General features: G+C 30.9%; 2 protein-coding genes and 1 long non-coding RNA gene across 6 annotated transcripts; 1 reads left to right on the forward strand and 2 right to left on the reverse strand.

The window, feature by feature from the left end:
* Nucleotides 1–361: 361 nt before the first annotated feature.
* Nucleotides 362–5960, reverse strand: LOC103856579 (dof zinc finger protein DOF5.3). Its single transcript, XM_009133692.3, has 2 exons — nt 1491–5960; nt 362–1359 (listed from the first exon to the last, which is right to left on the reverse strand). Exons 1-2 carry the CDS (start codon nt 1512–1514, stop codon nt 640–642), a joined length of 744 nt encoding a protein of 247 aa, XP_009131940.3. The 5' UTR covers nt 1515–5960; the 3' UTR covers nt 362–639.
* A 1417-nt stretch (nt 5961–7377) lies between these two features.
* Nucleotides 7378–17550, reverse strand: LOC103856581 (NEDD8-specific protease 1). 2 transcript variants are annotated; one of them, XM_009133694.3, is made up of 3 exons: nt 17314–17550; nt 8608–8701; nt 7378–8258 (listed from the first exon to the last, which is right to left on the reverse strand). In XM_009133694.3, exon 3 carries the CDS (start codon nt 8227–8229, stop codon nt 7552–7554), a length of 678 nt encoding a protein of 225 aa, XP_009131942.1. In that variant the 5' UTR covers nt 8230–8258; nt 8608–8701; nt 17314–17550; the 3' UTR covers nt 7378–7551. The 2 variants fall into 2 exon arrangements, with proteins under 2 accessions (XP_009131942.1, XP_033142426.1); XM_033286535.1 differs by having other exon boundaries at nt 8608–8712; nt 17322–17460.
* Nucleotides 13165–16648, forward strand: LOC117132459. Of its 3 annotated transcripts, XR_004456021.1 has the most exons (5): nt 13165–13625; nt 13754–13831; nt 13924–14008; nt 14106–14281; nt 14358–16648. It is a non-coding gene; the product is annotated as an uncharacterized LOC117132459 (long non-coding RNA). The 3 variants fall into 3 exon arrangements; XR_004456022.1 differs by having other exon boundaries at nt 13166–13831; nt 14106–14275; XR_004456020.1 differs by having other exon boundaries at nt 13167–13831.
* Nucleotides 17551–17817: the final 267 nt, after the last annotated feature.

Consider the following 17817-nt stretch of genomic DNA (forward strand, 5'->3'; position numbering starts at 1 on the left):
TGTCGCAGTATTAAATTATCAATCAGTCCACATTATACCAAAATGTGTTTATATAAAATCATACAACAACATTACAAAAATTGATTATTTATGTCACTAAAGCAATTAAGTAGATTCACAAAACGGTTAGAGGGAAATAAGTTGTGATAATGAAAGTAAGTTGTGTTTCAAAAAACAAATCACAAAAAGGAAAAAAGGAAGATTAATTAAGTGGAAACATCAACGTCATTGCACCATTAATAAGCCTCTAGAGAGATATAACTATTAGGATTCAGTGAGAAAAATACAGTTTAGGGTTAAACACAAAATTCATTCATTGGTAAATTAATTTATATCTTCCAGAAACTTTGCAAATAAATTATTTTAAAAAAGAAACAAAGGAAATGTCTTCATTTAAAACATAGGAGTGAAATACTGAACATACAAAAGAAAGAAACTCAACAATTTATATGAGAAACATAAATAAAACCACCCCAACCTCCCCACCCCCATATTGCAAGTTTGAAACTCTTTGAAAGAGCCCTAATATATCTATATTTCCATAACCATATAATGCTATCCCCCATCTTTTCTCCCAATAACTACAAGGAACTCAAACCCTCAATTAAACCCCAAATAAAATTGGGTTTTTAAGTTGAACTACATCAAAGCACCAGAATTAATATAGTTCATATTGGTCCAAATTTCTTTCCCTGAGTCAAGCTGGTCTACATGACCACCTCCTCCCATGTTCATCATCCCAAAGCTCTCTCCATTCATCTGCCAGGGAAATCCCCATAAGACCTTGTTTGGATCACTCATGGCCATATCCAAACCGCTGCTACCGCTTCCAAACGCATAACCAGCGTTCCCCTTCTGTTGGCTTGTTCCAAACACACTCTCCATGTCAGACTGATGAGAGCTACCGAACCCTAGCTGCGAAGAACTCCCCGGAGGTTGCTTGTTTAGCAATGCAAAGGCTAAGCTGAGATCAATGTGGTCATTGTTACTATACCCACCGAAAATCCCCCCCGAGAACGCTTTGCCGTCGTGGGACGCTGGTTCCGGGGTGGTTCTAAGGCTTCTTGTCGCCGACCGTTTGTTCTTCCGGCAGCCGCCTCCGACGGGAATGTTCCTTAGGGTTCCGCCTTTGGTCCAATATCTCCGACATGATTTGCAGAAGTAGCGAGGCTGAGAGAGGCTGTAGTTGTTGTAGTAGCAAAACTTTGTGTTCGTTGAGTCGCAACGTGGACATCTCACGGCTAGCTCCGGTGGCTGTGGCCTCGCCGCCCCAGTTGCCGGAGAAGGTTTCTTCTGATCATGGTCTAAACATGATCCTCCCATGGCTTCTCTTGCTTTGTTATAATTCCCAAAAACATCCTATAAGAAAGAAAAAAATAGAAAACACATCAAGATTTTAATTTAAATAGACAACACCCGTCAAGGTTTTAGTTCAAATAAACAAAACCAATCAAGATGTTAAAATTTGTTGATCTTTGCTGGAGCTTTACCTGTTGCTGTAGCAAATGATCCATAAGAGCTGAATGTGAGAAGCTCCTGGAAGATTATTAGATGAGTGTGAGTTGTTTATGTGTAGGAGAGATGGAGACTGTTTCTTGAGATAAAGAGAGATAGATATGAGTATAAAAGTACTACAAAAGGAAAAGCCAAGCATATGTATATATAGATGGGAATGTGGGAGGAGAGAGGCACATAATTGTTGTGGCCTCGATCCAAAACTATTTGTATAATTTTATATTCTTAGATTTAGTTGATATTTGATATTGTTAAACAATAGTCTGAAGAAGAATGATGTGAACAAACTTCGGAAGGTGGCTTGGAGACCACAAAGCCGCCGCTTCTGATTAAATTATTAATGTACATAAATTGCATCTTACTGTCAATTGAAGTGTTTTGGACCTCACTGAAATTATTTTCTGTACACAACACAAAGTTTTTTTAATAAAATGTTAAAATTTTTCAAAAGAAAATACACATTGTTACAGCAAGTACTACTTTGTTTTTTACTTTTCCAAAACTGAGGAAAAATAATCAGCCTATATTCTCACATATGCAATCCAGATTTGAAAAGCTCTCTCCAGTCTCTTGTCTTGAGTCTTAACAGACATAATCCTGTTTTGATTAGCTTGTCGATTGTACACAACACAAAGTTATTGAACTACATGTTATAATATAATTAACTCTTATTCAGTTATTGATTTTCTCCTGGTATACAATATATATATATATGTGAAAATACAAATTTATTTGTCGGTTTTTAACTATAATAATGTGTTAAGTTGTCGTTAAGTTACTCCACAACAAGGGATTGGTCAATATGATGATGAGTTTCAATCGTTATCAACAATATGAATTCCATCTATTTGATTCAAGATGGAAAGTGACCGTACGATGATGGATGAAAGATGGCGTTCTACGTCTGGTTCCCAATCCCACACAGTCTCATGTTCTTAATTTGTACTGTAATTTCTGTTTTATGTCCCAATGGTCCGCTGAGTTGTCACCTCGTTGGACCCCATACTCATCCCGATGTCTCGTTTCTTCATTATGGGACCGATGTGATCACCTTCGTGTCGTACTAGAGGAGTGGCCAAACATCTCTTGTTTCCGTTGTGATTTGTGATCCACTATATATTTGCTTAAAGACCAAAAATCATCTGTAATTGAATAATTTTGTTTGACACATGTTAATATAAAATTAGACAGAACGTAGGAAACGCATTGACGTTAAGATAAATGATTTATTTATTGTTTTGAACAAAAAGTGATTTATTAAACCTTATTATCTATGGAAAGGTCACTAACGATAATAGAAATTTGGCATTACCTCCATCACATAATAGAGATATATATACCTCAGGTCCGTAGGGTTATCACATAATGTCCGGCCGGAGAATGTGTAGCTCTCATGATGTGGTTGCATCATCCCATGGGAATTTTAAAATCATAGAGACACGAATCACATAAACACATCGGTTTTCGGGAAAAGGGTCTTCTATGAAGACCGAGATTTGGTCTAAGGACCATATCAACAACACCCACGCATATCCACCAGTTTTTATATTGAGTTATACATAATTGTACTTGTAGATAATATATACGATTCTTAAACGTTGTAGTTCGTACTAACTCGTACCATTACTAAAAATGGTTGATTTCTTGTGATTTTTTTGGGTTGGTCTACTACAAACATGTTGTTTATTACAAAAACAAAAACTATTAGTTTTTAATGAAATTGCAGTATGTTGCATATGATTTTCAAAAATATTGCGTAACTTAAAAAAGTAAAAATCCGTTATCAAACCCACTTAGCATACTTTTTCTGTCGTTTTGTTATAAATAAACAAAAAATACAAATTAACCTTAAGCAAAGAAACTTAAAAAGCAAAACACTATTGAAACAAATACTCATTTAATATTTGTATATTGATTATTTTAATGAAAAGATTACAGTTGTTTAAATCCGTATGTATACTAGCAAGCATCAAAATCTGATATTCATTTTTCCTTTAGAAAAAGTTTTTTTTATCACGTTAAACATATTTTTAATCCTATAAAGTGTATACTACGGGGCTTTAGGCTTCCATATTCCTCAAATGTTGATTTTGATTACGAATCTATCTTTCCTGTATAGAGATTTAAAATAATTTCAAACATTTTTTTTTGAAAAGAAAATATTTCCAAACTTAACACGTTTTGTATTCGATAAATTTATATGCTGGGAAAAAGTCAGTTTGTTACTGCCTGTAGTTTTCGTCCAGGAAATATGGTGATTCATTTCAAACAATCATTGGTCTCCAAATATAACTGATGATCATTATGTTTCCCTTTAGACCCTACCTACTTGTGGCTCCAGGTTTCGTCAAAGTAATCATGACGATAATTTAAATTTAATATCTTTTTATATAATAAAGTTATTGCACTAACAGTTCAGACATCTTTCGATCATAAACATTTATTTTAATTTGTACTGCCAATCTATCGATTTAAAATGTCTTTTATTATACTAGGTATAAAGTTTAGTCACAATTCTATTAATTTCATCATAAATCTGCTTTACTTTCTTAAATTTAGAGATAACAAAAAAATAGCGTTTAGTACTTGATGATGAAAACATAATATCTAATTAGTTGATTTTGTTGTTACATGTTTGAAAACACACAAATTTGATCAGTACTAACTCTTAAATAAGGGATTTATAAGAAAGTAGCAACTCACAAGAACTATACAGGTTTAGCTGTAAGAAAATAAGTAAAGAGGATCAGAAGATAAAGATGATGTTTTATTGGTTCATCAAACTAATATAAACATAACATAAATCAAAACATGTGGAGGTCAAGCAACAGGGATGGGAGTGACATAACATGAATCTTCCATCCAAAATCAGCAATCAGGAATCGAACACTATAATCTGAGTCTAGACATTAATCGGAATGGTAGGACCACGGGAAAATAGACATAGAGTTTTGTGGTTGACCAGTCAATGTTGTTATATTTTCATCAGTTGCTTTAAACAAAGTGACAAAACTGGAATGTCTTGGGAAACAAAAAGAAATAAAAGCAGATCGTATGTATTGATAAGAGAGCTCTCAAATATATGAATCATATTGCAATCTATCTCGACGTGATAGTACTTCTCATTTATTATAGTTTATAGAGTGATCCGCTATCTTAATTTCTAAGTACTATTTATCATACTCCTATATAGATATATGAGTACTTTCTTTTATATTGATATTCTACTTTATGGCTCGATACTTGAAATAAGTTTTAAATATATGAATACTATTTTGGATGTTTGATCTTATCAACTTTGATTTGGTTTATCGAGAGTGAATGGTAATTGCTAATAATGCGAACTGAGTTTTTTTGGGGTGGGGAGTAAAATAATGCCAATTGAGTTGTTCATGGTAATATAAGTTTTTTTTTTATAATTCTTATGATCATTATTATATGCCGTAGATGATTGTTTTGTTGGTGTAGCTGATGGTCTAAGCAACTGATGACAATCGAAACTTTATTACTTTTGCTAAATCAAGTTGGTCCATCTCATAATAATGGTTGAAAAAAACCGTTGGTCCATTTCTGCACTAGTAAGTGAACAGTGATCAAGAATGGGCTAGAATTTCTGTTCGAAAAGATTAATTTGGACTTTAAAAATGTAGGTCTAGGAAGTGTTCTTACAAGCTTAGGAATTGACATAAATGACTCAACTTAAACCAACCTTTTCTAAACCTAATTTGTAGTATTTTGTTAAGATATGATAGTTTACTACGAGGAGCACTTTGGTAGGAAAAAAAGTTCTGAAATTTATGGGATCTAAAATATATAGTTTTTAATTAATTTAGAAATCAAATATTATTTATATATTAATAATTATGGATAAATGCGAATATTTTATTTCGCTGTAATTAGAACATCGGTTGTATACTCGCTCAAATGACATGTGAATCAAATAATAAACCCTAACGTCTGAATTATAAACGTAGAACCTTGAAACTTCCGGACATATATTCCTTAACAACAGCAGGAACAGAGTGACTGGCCGGCAGTATAAGTGGGACCTTGATGCCGGGTAATTGGGCAACACGTGACGGCATGGCAAAGGAATAATTTGGAGAAATCGAGGAAAGATAAAATGATAGAGCAAGTGGTTGCAGCCATATTGGTTTTGCATGTGGTGTCTCACTCACAGTCAGGGTTTCAAACTCTTGTAACTTTTTTTCATTCTTTTTTTTGGTAAACATGTTATAAGATTGCATTACCAGTTTTTGAGTTTGTGACAGAAGGTACAAAGGATACTAATAGCAGAAAATACAAACACCGAAATGAAACTACTAAACAACAACAAAATACAGTAAAGAAAAACACGATTGAGGACGGACATCGAAAGACGAAGGAGAGAGCACTCGAGAGAACTTGTGAGAGTTGCAAGAGTACGCAACAAGCAAGCTCAGAAACTCCATAGTAAGGCATCAGTTATAATATGAGTCACGAGCCGGTAATATTGGCTTGCCCAGACACTCGCCTCCAAAACATGACTTCACCACGAAGCCCTTCCACCTGCAGAGAGCAAAGACACCAGCGAGAGCTCGGAGCTCGCAGCAGACGACAATGAGGCCGCACCAAAGCGGCGAAATCGACGAACCAGAGCCTGTCGAAGCAGACGACAATGGGGCCGCACCACTTTTTTTCATTCTTTGTTTACATTATAGCAAGATCTATCTATTTCCAAATAATCTCAGACAAAAACTTTAGAATCAAATTTTATTATACTCTAGTTTGGTTGTATATGTAGGCATATGTTAGACAATATATAAGACTTTGCTCAAAAAAAATGACAAGACATTCATATAATATATTATGTAATCATGTTTTCGATTCCTTTTTAAAATTATAATGTTATCATATATATATGTTTTTGGAATAGTACAAACTTAGTAAAAAAATTGTTTAATTTTGTGTTGTATTATTGGCTTATTAATGTTCTTTCAGTTAGAACTGTTTTAGTTTCTTACAAAAACAACTTGCATGCTCTGAAAGTTAAGAACACTAACCAAGAGCTGTGTATAAAATAAACGAAAGAAGATTTAGGATCGGATTAGAGATTTTGAGGCACTATTCCCAAAGGGACCCCGCATATATTCTTGCCTCCATCTTCAAGCAAAGCATCAAAGCGTAGATTCCCATGCAGTTCTTTCTTTTTAGCTGTTGTTCCCTTTTTATTTAATTTAATAGTAGCTCTTTGGAGCTTTCTTTTGTTTGTTTCCACTTTAGTGAAAATTTCTCTAGATTTCAGAAAATGGATTCGTTTTTACGATCTGTATATTTTTCATTCACTCATTAAGTTTTGATTGGTATTATTAGAATGTGCTCTTCTTACTCAAACTTATGGTCTCTTTTCTTTATCTCTTTCTTTTGTAGAAAGTTTTCTTTCATCTTGTTTTTGTTTGCTTTCGTCTATATCAAGCTAGTTTCTCCAAAGTAAAATGTATACAATTTGCTTTCAAAATTCATTTCAAAAAAATCATTTTAAAATGTACTATATGGCTTAACAAAAAAAAACTGTCTCAAAGAAATAAATTTGTAAATAGAATAGGTTTTTGATTCTGTTTATAAATATCCAAATAGGTAAATTAAATTATAAATTATTAAACGAAATTTTCTTTTTATTCAAAAAAACAAAGAATAAAAAAAACTTTTCCTCACTTACAATAAATCATAAACTTTGTTATAATGAAAATGTGTTATCGACAAGAATTTAAATAATCCCATCAGTTATTCAGTTTACATATAGTTTTTCATTTGTTAAATTTGTCTGATATGAATGTCTTTTACAAAAATGATGTCGTCATGTAGACGCGTCACTGGTTCGTGTGATAAAAAGCATCAGATATTGCATTTTCTACCGCGGGCCTGTAATAACTTTATCACAATGTAGTAATTTGGGCCGGTGGGCTTAACTACACATATAGGAAATATCAAATGTAATTGTTCAAAAATAAAACGAAATATCAAATGTAAAATCATTCAGTAAATTCTCTAATTCATTTACTCACTCTTCTCAGAGATCAACCTTCTGATCAACCCCAGTATCTCTTCTCTCAAACGGTTAGCCAGATCCGGTACAGTCTCCTTCACATCAGTAAACCACAACTCATCCCGGTTCTGCACTCCTCCAGAGCTAAACCATTGGCATATAACCTGAGCGATTGCAAGAAGGTAAACACCACAGTCGTACCCATTCCTCTGCTGCGGTGTATCACTGCACTCTCTGTATATCGCATCTCCATCAGACACAAACGGAGAAACCGCTTCGAAGAGCTGTTTTGCACTCCATTTATTCAGTCCCATCAAGCTGTCGTGATGAAAAAACGAGTTGGCTTCTTTGTAATACACGAGTAAGGTCCAGTGTAATCCTCCTTCGGCTAGCTCGACATTGGTGTTGTCGTTTACGGGGAATATCAGGAGGTCGCTGTCGCGTAATCCAAGGGGTTTGATGAAGTCTTTGAGTGATTCGGTGTCGGGGCAGTTTGAGATCCAGAAGGCAATGGAGGGAGGGATCAGTGAGATGGCAGAGGAAGTGTGGACCGTGGATAAGTAGCTTAGGTAGAACTCGATGACACGGTCGTTAAGAAAATTGGGTCCGTTTAGGATGTCCAAATCTGATCTCCGGAGGACAACATCGTTGTAGCTAAGGATCTTGTCGTCATCTGAACTGTATCCCATGGCCGACAGTGGAGGAATCTATAATAAATCTGCAATGTGCAAATGTCAATGAGGCAACCTTTATGTAAGCTAATATCAAGAAAACATATACAGTTAGCGTGCGTAGCAAGACATGCATCAAATAAATACAAACCAGAACATTCGTTGAGGCTTTTTGTCGAACAGTTTGCGTTCATTAGAACATTTTTTTTCGTACAAAAATCACGCAAAGGAAACAAAATTTCTTACACAATAATCAGTGGTTGGTTATATAAAATTGAATTTAACAAAGAGAAAGGAATAAAAATAAGAAAAGAGAAATCTCTATCAGGGAACAGAAACTTGGTAAACATATTCATTCACTCACGATTAGCGACAAACTAATGAATCAACAGTTACCTTGAATCTCTTTAATCTATACGTGATGCCTCCTGAAAAAGGATCAGATCAATCCACGGCTTGCAAAAGGAACTGTAATCTGAGTTAAATAATCCTTACTAATAAAAGGGACCTTTTGAGGCTCCATAGAGCATCCACATCAGCGAAAAAAAATCCTCCCGAAAGATGACACGTAGCATAAAATATAGTTTTACATTTTAATATTACTAATTTTTAAAAATTATAAATAATATGAAACATAGAGCATAAAAAATGGAAAAACTACATTGAACATATGTAAAATTACTATTTTTCACTTTAAAAAAAAAGACGGCTTAATTCCATAATGTAATATTACCATTTTACATTTTTATTTTAAAAAAAATAATATGTAAACATACAACATAAAAATGGAAAAACTACATTAAACATATGTAAGATTACCATTTTTCACTAAAAAAAAGACGGTTTATCTCCATAATGTAACATTACTATTTTGTAAAAAAAAACATTATATATAATTTCGGACCTTTTGAGGCTCCATAGAGCATCCACATCAGCGAAAAAAAATCCTCCCGAAAGATGACACGTGGCATAAAATATAGTTTTACATTTTAATATTACTAATTTTTAAAAATTATAAATAATATGAAACATAGAGCATAAAAAATGGAAAAACTACATTGAACATATGTAAAATTACTATTTTTCACTTTAAAAAAAAGACGGCTTAATTCCATAATGTAATATTACCATTTTACATTTTTATTTTTAAAAAAATAATATGTAAACATACAACATAAAAATGGAAAAACTACATTAAACATATGTAAAATTACCATTTTTCACTAAAAAAAAGACGGTTTATCTCCATAATGTAACATTACTATTTTGTAAAAAAAAACATTATATATAATTTCGAAAATAATAAATAATATGTAAACATACAACATAAAAAATGGAAATACTACATTAAACATATGTAAGATTACCATTTTACATTTAAAAATAACAATAAAATGTAAACATAGAACATAAAAAAATAGAAAAACTACATTAAACATATGTAAGATTACCATTTTTCACTAAAAAAAACGGCTTATCTCCATAATGTAAAATTTCTATTTTATACCTTACTAATAAAAGGGACCTTTTGAAGCTCCATAGAGCATCCACATCAGCGAAAAAAAATCCTCCCGAAAGATGACACGTGGCATAAAATATAGTTTTACATTTTAATATTACTAATTTTTAAAAATTATAAATAATATGAAACATAGAGCATAAAAAATGGAAAAACTACATTGAACATATGTAAAATTACTATTTTTCACTTTAAAAAAAAAAGACGGCTTAATTCCATAATGTAATATTACCATTTTACATTTTTATTTTTAAAAAAATAATATGTAAACATACAACATAAAAATGGAAAAACTACATTAAACATATGTAAGATTACCATTTTTCACTAAAAAAAAGACGGTTTATCTCCATAATGTAACATTACTATTTTGTAAAAAAAAACATTATATATAATTTCGAAAATAATAAATAATATGTAAACATACAACATAAAAAATGGAAATACTACATTAAACATATGTAAGATTACCATTTTACATTTAAAAATAACAATAAAATGTAAACATAGAACATAAAAAAATAGAAAAACTACATTAAACATATGTAAGATTACCATTTTTCACTAAAAAAAACGGCTTATCTCCATAATGTAAAATTTCTATTTTATATAAAAAAAAAAACATAAATATAACTATTTGACTATTTGTCCAAGTTCTTCTATTAAACATTGCCGTTTTACATTAAAAATGGAAAAATACATTAAGATTTAAACATCTATCTTAAAATATAAAATATAGATATTAACTAAATATAAAGTATAAGAAAGAGAAATACTCAATATATTGAAAAATAAATAATAATTAAATATTATAAATATATAAATATACGAATTATATATACAATAATGAGTAAATGCACAATTTTTAAAAAATGGAAAGAGTACATTAAATATTAAACATCTATATTAAAATGTAAAATATAGATATTAAGTAAATAGAAAGTATAAGAAAAAGAAATACACAACTTAAAAACAATGGAAAAAGTATATTACGATTTAAACATTTATCATAAAATGTAAAATATAGATATTATGCAAATAGAAAGTATAAGAAAAGGAAATACACAATTTAAAAAAATGGAAAAAGTACATTAGTATTTAAACATCTATCTTAAAATGTAAATCTATCTTACAATATAAAATTATTAGTAAATAGAAAGCATAAGAAATAGAAGTACACAATATAAAAAAAAAATAATAAGTAAATATATAATATAAGTAAATACCCAATTTAAAAAATGGAAAATTTCATTAAGATTTAAAAATATATCTTAAAATTTAAAATATAGATATTAAGTAAATAGAAAGTATAACAAATGGAAATATACAATTTAAAAAAAAATGGAAAACGTACATTAAGATTTAAACATCTATCTTAAAATGTAAAATAGAAATATTAAGTAAATAAAAAGTACAAGAAATGGAAATACATATACAGGAAAATAAATAATAAGTAAATAATGTAAATATATAATATATAAATTATATATATAATAATAAGTAAATACACAATTTTTTAAAAAAAATGGAAAAACTTCATTAAGCATTAAACATCTATCTAAAAATGTAAAATATATAATATAAGTAAATACACAATTTTAAAAAATGGAAAAAGTACATTAAGATTTAAATATCTATTTTAAAATATAAAATATAGATATTACGTAAATTAAAATATAAGAAATGGAAATAAACATTTACAAAAATGGAAAAAGTACATTAAGATTTAAACATCTATCTTAAACTGTACATCTATCTTAAAATGGTAGTAAATTATATAAAAATGGAAATACCACATAAGACAAAAAAAATGTATAGTTTTACATCAAGAAAGTCCCTATAAAACTCATTATTCCATCAATATCAACCTCACTCTATCAAGGAAAACTTTAAAGCACTCGAGCAAAAAAATGGTTCCACCATCAACTTTTGCCGTCCCAAAAACCTTTAATGACCTTGAATGAGATTTTTTATGACAACAAATTTTTTGTTAGGTGGATTCATTGTTGGGAAACCCGCAACTTCCAAAAGCCAAACTTATTCATGGGAATTGAATTACTTTTCATAGACTCAAAGTTATTCTTACAATTGTTAATATTCATACTAACTCTTTCATGATCAAACCATTACAGTTAATAATCATTCAAGCGTTTATCCTGAAACACTTCATTCCTCGCCGAATCAAGTATTGGTTCATGTTGGTTTAATATTGTTTTTGGTTTATTAACCGGTTTAGGATAGTCCTATTGTAAATATAATTTAAGTTGGTTTTGCATATATTATGCTTAAAATTAAATAATAGTAATATTATGCTTAAAATATAATTTTAGAGAGTTTTCAAATATAGTTTAGAGAACATTATAGGTGATGAATTTAATTTATTAAATTCGTTTATTACTTAAAACTAAGTTTTTTTAAAAACATACTGAGTTATAAATATCAATGATGGATTGGTGAGTATAACATGAAGACAAAAATATAAATATTTTATTTTCAAGATAAGAAATTCAGTTACTCAATATATAATATCTTAAATTATTTTTTAAAAAAATATACATAATTTATATATATAGATTAATCTTCCAAACTTAAACTATTATATTATATATGAATAATGTTTTTAAATAAAAACAATTTATGATTAAAAAAAATAAATAAAAACAACAAATGGTTAAACATCAATATCATCTAGGTTAAGTATACGAACAACACAAATTCAAACATCACAAAAAATATTTACATAAACATTATAATACAATAATTTAATCAAAAAATACAATAAAAAAAATAATATTCAAAAGAATAGTTATATACTTAAATTTGAAAATCAAAGATATTTTTGCTAAAATTGTAATTACCTTGCCAAGAAGATCGACCATCTTTTTTACGGATTGATCGATTGTTGAGCATGTGGTCGATCCGAAAATACTCTGCAGTTTAATTAAATATCTAAAACATTTATTCCAACACTCAAGAGATAGTTTTGCTAAATATGATAACTAGATAGCCAATAAAATTACAAAAAATATTTAAATAGTAAAAAATATGTTAATTTAACGTGTTAAAATTTAAAAATAAATTTTAATTATGACATACATCTTAACATTTATATAAATATATATCATAACCTAAATATAAATAATTTAACAACTTAAATTAGAAAAATATAAAAATCCCGGGCGTAGCCCGGGTTAATCCCTAGTCTATCTATATTAATAAAGTTGCTCAGAAACTCTCCTCAGCCCTCCACCTCACCCTTCCATATCTTAAAATTCGCCACGTGTCGTCTCCTTTTCTTCTGTTCCATGTTTTTTAAAAAACGACCCTCTCTCCCGTGTTTTTTCTTTAAAAAGCGGAGCTCTACTTTTTGGGCTTGCAAGTATTTGTCTTTGGGCTTCTCTAAAATTGGCCCATCTTTTTAGGGTTTCTCTGGGCGCCGTAGAAGTTGTTTTTTTGCTGTTCTTCGATTCTTAGCTGTTCTTCCGTTCTGTAACGGCGAGCGTTTCTGTTTCTCATTTCTTTAATCACATCACTAACCCCAGTTCCACTACTCTCCTCACTCTCTGTAAATTAAACACCATAATTATCATGAAATCTGATGAAGGAGGATGTGACAACAGATAGCAGAGGCAATTGCTTTTTGAGTGGATTGTTATCCTCTGAGATATGGAGCAAGTATTCGTCGGGTCAAGGGTTTACTATTATGGGCTTTACTCATTCCAAGAAGCGCTTCCATGGCCGTTTATTAATGTTTGTTTGCTCTTACTCGAGACTGTGAGATGCAGTGGATTACGAGGTATTTGGGAGTCAGTACTGTGACTTCGACAAAGGCACTCTCCGCGGCGATATTAATATCTCAGTCCGTCCTATTACACAAGCGAAGTTTGGCAGCAAGGTCAACAAGTTTCTATCCTTCTTTGTCGTTTATATATTCTGAGCTAACCAATAAAGTAGTATGTTCAACTCATTCTGTTTTCATTCTACTGTATTTGGATGATTATTCGTGTTTCTGTTGGTTCACAGGTGGAAATGAAGAATTTGAATGAGTTTTCACCAATTAACAGGGCCAAGCCAACCAGCTTATGGGGAGAAGTAACTCAGGTAGCATGCTAAATAATCTTCCACTACATTGCAATATCTCTGTTTTTCATTGAACATAGCCACCATCGACTAGCTTGAGTATATATGTTCAGACAGGAACAATAATGAATACATGAATATTGACGGAGAGGTGAGAAAGCTGACTAATGCCCTGCAGAAGATGTTGCACAACTTCTGGTAAGCCAAAAGCAAAGCAAACTACAATTACTATGTTTATGGTGCTTCAAAGTTCACACTCTGTCCCACTGAATACATGAATGACAATATTTTGCAGGAGGAGTGAAGACCCGGACCGTAGACCCCTGCCACAGTGCATACATGACTTAGTTGGGAGCACTTCTACTTATTGAAGCTTTCCCATTCAACTGCTCCTCCAAGCATCAGCCGTTCACCATATCTCGAATCTTTGACCGCGACCAGTGTTCACCACTGCCAAACTTTGCTGTAAATGTTGGTCAAACCATTAGCTAATTATCTTACAATTTGTTGGTTTTGGTGGTGACACTCTTATATGATTCATTAACAGGGAGCGATAACAACCCCGGAGATGATATCCCTGGAACAGTAAGCAGTAGCAGTTACAACTAACCTTTACTGGTGAGTGTGTGACTAGGGGAGCCCTGCTACAAATGCTTGTGGGGTTATGGAGGGAGCTTCTGCTGCTGCAGGTGTTTCGCATGATGAACCTGTACATGGTGGAATAACTGCTGATGGTCCACCACACCGGAGGCTGATCCAGCAAAGCTGAAGTTCCCAGCATCGTGTGTCGCCAACTCAAGCGTCCACCACTGCTGCTCCTTAGGTTTTTGTCTTCATTTGAGTTAAAATAAATTGTTTAAGATCACGCTACTTATTTCAATGCTTTTTGTTGTTGGGTTTTTTTTTTTTTACTTTTTCTTAGCGTTGTCATCACGAAAACTTTGTATCAGCAGTGGTTTAAAAAAAAATATTTATTGCTCTTCGACAAACTACATTCCTGTTTGTTTAAAAATAAGCTATATTCCTGTTGCTATTTGAGAGCTGGTCCTACCGCTTAAATAAACATAGTAGGTAGCTCCTCCTGATTTTGCATCCATATTTTACAGAAGTTGATTTAGCAAACAAACTATATTGATTGCCTCCATGAGTTCTGGGTGATTTAAACTGAGTTCTTCCGTACACATTTAGACACTGGCATAATGCAGCGCTATGGATAAAATCATTTAACGTTCAAGGGTGTTGTCCTTACAGAACGTCACCGGCAAATACTGTATCAGCAGCAGCATTGGTGATTAGGAGGTTACGACCACTGACTCCCATGCTCTATAAAACTGAGCTTTGTTAGTTGCGTTTCCTGTTTTCCCACTGTAGGAACGTACATCTGCATTAGCAAGTTTGTGAAGGATAAGAAGATGATGGCTCCCGACTGACAGGTCCCAAAGATACTTGAGGTGTTCGTCAAGTTTATGTTAAAAACTTAAAAATATAAATAACACGAATATACAAAAGTAGTTTGGTGCAAATCAAAAGATCATAAATAAAGTATCTTCTGCTGTTTGTCCAAATAATTCAAAGAAGATATATTTTTTCCTTCTGTGTTGAGAGAACATTTGACCCCAAAACGTTTATAGCTTATCGGATTTTAACTGCGTCTACAGTTTATAGAGAGTAGGAGAAGTCACAGTCCTATTCATATGTTAGCCTCAACCGCATTGTTTCACAGAATCTCGAGTGGTGTCGCTGACCAAGAATGCATCACGCATACAACGATCAATGGACTTGAAAATCTGGGCAGTGGTGGATATCTCGAGTTCATGAATTTGTTTTTTTTTGGCTAAATAGTTTGTTCATGAATTCTTCTCAAGCGAGATATTATATAACTATTGCCTGAACTGCCAAGCGTTTAAGGATGAGAAACGATGAAAAGACTTTGATCTATATCAAACATACAACTACACGGTTCACAAAAAGAAAAACCCCTCTGTTCAAACTCGCAAAACCCTACAAGTATAGAACTACATAGACCCATACTTACTGACGAACAGAAAGCAATAACAGATCCATATAATGTGATTTCACATTTCATCAAACTCACACCAACGTAAATAAAAATAGGGTAAATCTCACGAAATATTTACTAGATCAGGGAACTAAAATTTACAATAAAATGATGGGCAACCACAACCAAAAATTAATACATAATAGAATTTAAAATATAATAATTTTTAAAAGAAAAAAATGTAAATAAAAGAAATATTAAAATTAAATATTTAGTTACAATACATAATATAAGTTGAATAACATAAAAAAAAACTTTTTGAATAAGGTGAAAAAAACTTAGTAACAAAATAAAAATTTAGTTTAAAATACATCATACAACTCAATAATACATTTTATGAATAAATATAAATTTAATAAAAGAAAATGAGAAAGAAAATATACTTATTATGTTGCTTTTTCAGATTTCAAAAATATAACAAGATAAATAAAAAGTGAATTTAATGAAACTTTTTTTCTTCATTTTGGTCATAGTATTAATACATAGAAAACTTTGAAATAATTAAGGAAAACAATCAAATATTAATAGATAATCAAAACACAGAAGAATAAAAGTTAGGAACTAATTTACGATATTGTGTTTTCAAATTTCATCAAAACAAAATTAACAAAAATAAATAAATTTGATAGATTTTTTTTTTTTGCTTTCTGATCATTAAACTCAAACCATCAAAAATAAACAAGAAATTGATAAAAAATAACTTAACAAAAAATACATAATCAAAAATAATATTTAGAAAACAATCAAAAACTTAAAGTAAACCTATAGCAAATACACAATAAAAAAATGAACATTTTTTTTAAAAAATATTGTTCCATTATATAAAGAACAGATTAAAGTAATTGGGTCCGAATAAATATGTAAAATAAAAAAAGAAATTTCTTGAATTCTAAAAACCTTATCCTAACAAATCAAATACTGATATGGAAATTATATATAAATATAGTGCAAGCAAGAAATACAATGTAAAATAATGGGAGAAGCATATTAAGATTATAAATAAAACTATGTCTACCATGGTCTAAAATAAAACAAATAAACTACATTGCTAAAATGAAAATATCTTCACTAAAACTCTTTAAACTATGAAGTTTGGTTAACCTAAACTAGAATGAAGCTAACTATCATAACATCAAATAACTTCAACCTAAAAGATGATAAAAATAAAATAAAAATGAATCAAAAAGTATACACAATATATAATCAAATAGTAAAAATATAAATAGCTAACAAATAAATATTTTTTAAAGTCAAATTAAAGTCAAATTCCCGCGCGAAGCGCGGGCCAACCACTAGTAATAATAATAAGAGTAAATTAGCTAAATATACTAACAAAGTTGGGATATCATTGAATGGGGGGAAAATGGTAATGTTGGGGGGAAGAAAATTGGAGGGATATAGGGTATGGAGTGCAAATAGGGGAAAAGTGGTGTGTAGGGAGTACAAATTCTCTAATAATAATCCCAGAAAGAAAGAATGAAGAGAAAAATGTGAAGAAAGGAAAGTTGATTTGGTGTATCAAATGGAAAAGGAATCTAACTTAAGGCCCATGAGCCCAATATTGGAACTTCTTAGATGCGTTTCAGCTTCCAGTCGCGTTGTCCACAATAAATGCTTTCATTCAACAATTTATTACGTTATTTTCTCTCTCAATCTTCTGAATTTTGAAGGAGTTTTAAAACGCATAATTGCTTCCTTTTTTTTAACAACTTTAATTTATTATTGCTTCCTTATGTGTGTATGATATTCAAATCTTCTAATGCATATTTTCACGTAATTGATTAATTTGTATCTTGATAAAAAAAGATAAAATTTTAGTTGTTTTAAAAGTTATTAAACTGTAATATGAAAATACACAAAAAGAATCTCTGGATAATTGAGTATTAAACTTTAATGTTCCTTTGTGTCCGAGTTTAGTTTGATCTTTCAACTTGAGATTAATCTTTCA

This window comes from Brassica rapa, chromosome A03, assembly GCF_000309985.2.
Source record: "Brassica rapa cultivar Chiifu-401-42 chromosome A03, CAAS_Brap_v3.01, whole genome shotgun sequence".
In the NCBI taxonomy this organism is placed as follows: Eukaryota; Viridiplantae; Streptophyta; class Magnoliopsida; order Brassicales; family Brassicaceae; genus Brassica; species Brassica rapa.